The 6,000-nt window shown below is 30.3% G+C and overlaps 1 protein-coding gene across 1 annotated transcript in view; it reads left to right on the forward strand.

Annotated features, from left to right (window-relative positions):
• Window positions 1-3,974, forward strand: part of LOC131875335 (cell division cycle 20.2, cofactor of APC complex-like) — a 35,509-nt gene extending 31,535 nt beyond the window's left edge. Inside the window, exons 6-7 of the mRNA XM_059219428.1 lie at window positions 3,682-3,767; window positions 3,960-3,974. Of these exons, the coding sequence (XP_059075411.1) occupies window positions 3,682-3,767; window positions 3,960-3,974 (101 nt within the window). The remainder of the gene's footprint in view (window positions 1-3,681; window positions 3,768-3,959) is intronic.
• Window positions 3,975-6,000: the final 2,026 nt, after the last annotated feature.

A 6,000-nucleotide genomic window follows, 5' to 3' on the forward strand; every position in this document is an offset into this window, starting at 1 on the left:
AAGAGGATACAATCATTCGAATGCTTTTGCAGAGATACATTTTGTGAGATAAGATCCATTTTAGTTCTGCAAAATTTATTTCTCTCTATTTTGCCATTGATTTGTTTTTAGATGCATAAGCTGGAGCAGGCTTGGAATTTGACGGTCACCCCTACCTGTCATATGAATTTTTGATGACGATTTAGTCATTTCAATGCCTTTCATTTGACGTTTTAAGAAAAATATTAACTGTCAAAAAATATAAAAGTAGAAGATTGAAGCCAAAATCATTGTCTTAATGAGAAAATAATGATGAATTAGTTATATATGCAAAAATCTTAAATTTACTAAATAAGTTTCTAAATTAATACACTATAATTAATTAATAATTACTAATTTAGTAATAATAAACATTAAAATTTTAAAATTATATATGTTATGACAAGTTTCTATAACAATCTTATTGAATATATTTAAAAAATTAAATTGACTAAGTTTCTAAATTGATATTTAAAAAAATAGAATATATTGTAAAAAATCATATTAAAATATTTTATCAATTATATTCTATCATTTCAATTATAACAATTTTCTAAATTCATATGAAAAAATAGAACTATTCTAAAAAAATCATATTAAAATATTATAAAATTAGAAACAACTACATCCTTCCATATTCTAAATCCTTCCATTTCAAAATATTCTAAATAAATTTGTATTTTTATAATAAACATTCTAAACTAATATATATATTACCTACTATATATTTTTAAGGTTTATTTATAATTTGAAGTGTCATCTATATGGTTTTAGAAAAAAATAGCATGTCAATGCATAAGTAAAAACGACCATTTTGCCTGTCAAATTCCAGGCCTGAGCTGGAGGATTCAATAATTCCAAGCCTGAGCTGGAGGATTCAATAGCTTGCAACCTAGATGAAAGCAAAGCCAAATACAAGCTCCATGTACAGTGGGCATTTGGGTTTACAACCATTCTTCTTCACAACAAACCTATTAAAATGAACAATGCAAAAGGTGAATAAATTAATACATTCTAAATGTAAAAGGAATAAATTAATACATTCTAAATTAATCCTCCTCTTAATTGTTTTAGTGTTTTGATTAAATCTATATAGAAATCTTATTGACAAAAAACTTGCTAAAATAAAGACAATAAAACAGATTTGATTGTTTCCATTAAATCTATATATAATTATGATTTTAGGATATCAATAGAAAACCTACTAAAATAAACACAATAAAATATATATTGAAATTAGTACATTCTAAAATTAATTCTTATTTTTCTTTTTTTCATTGTTTTGATTAAACCTATATAGAATTCTTATCAAAAACAAACTTACTAAAATGAATAATATGTAAAACATAACAAAAAAATTAGTAGATTCTAGAATTAATCCTCATTTAATTATTTTAATGTTTTCATTAAACCAATATAGAATTCTTATCCACAATAAACCTTCTAAATGAACACAATGTAAAATGTGAAGAAATTAATACACTCTAAAATTAATATGGATGTGTTCAACAAAGGAAAGTATCAATTTTGAAGGTAATTGAACATTAATAAATTTAGTAACAAACCATAGAAGAAAGGTAAATGAACATTCTATGAAGATTAGGATTAGGATTTAATGGGGGTTAGACTTAAAGTTCATATTCAATTAGGGTTACAGTTAGTGCAATAAATAGAATTATGGGTAGGGTTATATTATGCTTAGAGATAAAATTAAAATTAGGGTTAGGGTTAGAATTAAAATTAGAGTTAGGGTTAGAATTAAAATTAGAGATAGGGTTAAGGATTAAATAATGGTTAAAGTGGGGGTTATAGTTCAATTAGTGTTCAATTTGTTTAGAGTTAATTTGGGGTGCAATTATGATTAGGGTTAAAAACTCTAAATCTCTAAAAACTCTTGAAATCCTCATTCTATTTTTTCCTATGTTTTACTTAAACTTTTATAAAATTCTTCTTCACAAAAAACATAATTTTGGAAACTTGGTTTGATTAAATCTGTACAAAAATCTATCAACAATAAACCTACTAAAATAAACACAAAAAAAACATAAGATGAAATTAGTACATTACAAGATTAATTCCTATTTTTATTTTTTCATTGTTTGGATTAAACCTATTTAGAATTCTTATCAACAAAAAACTTACTTAAATGAGGATAATGTATAAAATTAATATGAATATGTTAAAAAAAGGAAAATATCAATTTGAAGAATAAACACAATAAAATGCTAAACAAAGGAAAATATCAATTTGGAGGTAATTGAACATTAATAAATATAATTTTAAATCATATAAGAAAGGCAAATTAGAAACATTCAATTAGGAATAGGATTAGGGTTACGGTTAGGGTTATGATTACAGATAGAATTAGAATTAGTGATAGGGTTTAGGATTAAATTAGAATTAGAATTAGTGATAGGGTTTAGGATTAAATTATAGCTGAGATTAAGGTTACAGTTCAATTAGGGTTAAAGTTGAGGTTAATGTTCAATTTGCTTAGCGTTACTTTGGGTTGAAGTTATGGTTACTAATTTGGGTTAGGGTTAAAGTAGATTTATAGGAGAAATCTTGGAGTTAGGGTTAAATTATAATTATAATTCACATATGATTAGGGTTAAGGTTAGGATTCAATTAGAGTTATATGATCAATTAGGGTTAAGGTTAAGTTACAATTAAATTAGGGGAAAGTATTGAGCTAGGGTTAAAGTTGGGTTAAGGTTAGTTTGTAATTTGGGTTAGGGTTTAGTAAAGGCTTAAATACTGAGGTTTAATTAAATTTAAGATTAGGGTTCAATTTATGTTAGAATATGAATATTCCATTTACAGGGTTAGGATTAAATTATGGTTAGAATTCAAATAAGGTAAGGTTCAAGATTAGGTTAGGGTTAGGGTTAAATAAGGGTTAAGGTTATGGTTAGGGTTGGAGTTAAAGTAGAGTCAACATTCAATTAGAATTATGATCAGGGTTTAATTAGGGTTAGGTATAAGGTTAATATTATCTATTGAGTTATGATTATGGTTAAAGTTAGAATTGGATTTAGGGCTAGGGTCAGAATAAGAATTAGAGATATGATTAGGATTAGCATTGAATTATGGTTAAGGTTTGGGATAGCGTTTAATTAAAGTTAAATTTGAGATTAAGAGTTATAGGAGGAATCTTTGAGTTAGGGTTAAATTATGATTATAGTTCCATTATCATTAGGGTTAGGGTTTAGTTAGGATTAAGATTTAAGTTCAATCAGGTTATGATTAAGGTAAGGTTACAGATCAATTAGGGGAAATTATTAGGTTAGGCTTAGGGTTTAATTAGGTAAGTTTAAGGTTAGTTTTCAATTTGGGTTGGGGTTTACTAAGAGTTAAAATATTAGATTCTAATTATATTTAAGATTATAAATTTAATTATGATTAGGGTCAAGGTGAGTGTTAGTTTAAAATATGATTAGAGTGAAATCAAGGTTAGGGTTATATTTTAACTAGAGATTAATTAGAGTTAATCTTAAGGTGATAAATTCTTCTCGATAAGATATCTTTCGACGTATTTTACCTAAATTTTTTAAATATAGGTATACTAGTTAAACTTTCTTTGTATGGAAGAAAATTTTCATGAGAAGAAATTATGTAATTTTTAATTTGTAAGAGGAAAAATATATTTGGATACTTTGGCAGTGTTTAGGGGAAGTAGTTTATCTATTCGCACATATGAAATGCAAGTGAAAGGGTTAGCTGGATGGGGGTGTGCTGTGGAACAACAGGTAAGAAGAATGATAAAATTATAGTTTCCAAATTTATTTGATACAGCTAGTGGGTATGGCAACACAAAACACATTTTAATTTATATCAAAGGGAGAAGTTCAAACCTTGCATTTCTTTATTTTAAGAGAGTTTTATATTTCTTAACTGTCTTAACTGTTGGTGTTCTTGTTAATTGTTGTTATTGGCTTCAGTATTGTGTTCTTTGACATTTTAGAATTGTGTCTAGATTGAGCTTAAATTATCGTGTCTTAAATCTCCAACAAGGGAAGCATCGAGGGTACACACAGAGGAGACAGGTCTGCCACAGGTGTAAAACTCCATCTCCAAAGGAACAACCCCCACCTCAATAGGGGAAAAAGGTCCATTAGAAAGAGAAGCCACACCATCTGCAACCCAAGATCCGAACAAACTCTATCAAAGAAAACCGCCTCAGAAAAGGAACATCCAACTCTAGCCACAAAGAATATCTCCATCTCTATAGGAGATAAAAGCAATATTAAAGGCACATAGAGCGAAAAAGGATGCCAAGAAGCCACTGAAACCCTAGGCATATCCACCCAAAACCAATCCACCTCCTTAGGAAAGGAGAACAACTCAAAAAGAGAAGCAGGGGTAAATATACAGGAGAGGACATCGACAGAGAGGCGAAACAGAGGACCCATGAAGGGCACAAAACACACAAGACAAGCCCCATCCCAGCAGGCACCAGTTGGAGAAAAGGCCACCAACGTAGGGAAACAAGGGATCCGAACCACCACACACTCAAGACAACCAACGCAAACACCCACCCTCGCAAGGATCTGGGGAAGTCGAACATCTAGAGAAACAGATCTAGACCAAAGCAAGGTGGCCAAATCCACATCTGCTAGAAGCACGATGACGAGGTCCCCAACCAAGGTGCCCATACAAGAAGGATCATCCTCATCATCATCTGAATCCTCCCCATCTGCAACAGAGGTTGAAACTTTAGCACCAACGCAACTTCCGCTACTGCTCATCCTAATAGATTAGTGGTTAGGCAATGTTAGTCACAAGAAGAGATCAAGATATCTAATTTCTTTTGTTACCGTATTTGTTTTTTGTCAAAAACAACAAGTGTATTTTGGGTATAATTTTTAACTTGTTCATCAAATATCGAAACGAATTACATTTTTAGAAACTAGAATCCATTTTACATGTATTAAAAGAAATGATTTTTGATTAGTTTTCAAAAAAAATAGGGGGCGCATGTTGGATATTGGTTCATATGTTGTCATTGATGTCAACATATGTGGAGATTGTTGGACAATTTTTTGTGCATTTCAGTGTTGTAAATTTGATTGGATGGGTTGGTTTAACATGTGTATTGTAGATGAGCTGATGCAGTTTAAAGGGTTTCTGGTATATTGTTTGTAGATGGTTTGTTCCCATTTTCAAAGGTCTGCATGATGATTTGATCAAGTTATGAGATTCGGTATTGAGGATGTTATGTAGTTGTTCGTGTTATTCGGTATTCTGGTTTGAGCTCTATATTGCTTTAGAATTGCTATATCTTTGGTTGCAGATGTGGGCTATGTTCTAGATGTTGATGTGTGTCCTCCGTTCGAGTGGTTCATGATTTGGAGGTCCGCAAGAAAATCTTTTAGTTTAACAATCAGTTCAAGTGGTTCATGATTTGGTGCTCCATTATAAAGATGATGATGATTCTGGTAATCCAATTTGTTGTGGTTGTTGTGATGCATTTCACATTGCTTGTGAATGTCTCTAGATCGTGTTATGTGCATCTTGGTGGTCTGCATTGATTATTGTGCCCGCTATTAAATATTTTCCTTGTTAGGTGATGTTCTTCGTGTTATGCAACATTCTTTATGGTTGTAGATCGTTGCAAATGATCAAGACATAATTTTTGGAGGTGTTGTGTATTTGCGATATTGATTTGGGTCCAGATTATGTCTTAGCCGACATTGTTTTGGTCCTTATGTATTGTTGTAGCGTGAGGATATTATTTTGTAATTTGTATTGAGGGTTTAGCTAACCTTGAAATAGATGTTGATGTCTTGTATAACTATATGTAATAATCATGTAAGATGTATGTCTGCGAGTGTCTGTGTTGTATATGATTGAGTTGGATGTGCGAACAAGTAATTTGATCTTTCAAAAGTGTGAAGAAGAGAAATGTTGTAGAGTAGATTGTGTGCTTAACTATAACTGTACTCAAGCATATGGGGATGCTATTTTCATAGTTCATATGAT

Source organism: Cryptomeria japonica, chromosome 4 (assembly GCF_030272615.1).
Source record: "Cryptomeria japonica chromosome 4, Sugi_1.0, whole genome shotgun sequence".
NCBI classification, from domain to species: Eukaryota; Viridiplantae; Streptophyta; class Pinopsida; order Cupressales; family Cupressaceae; genus Cryptomeria; species Cryptomeria japonica.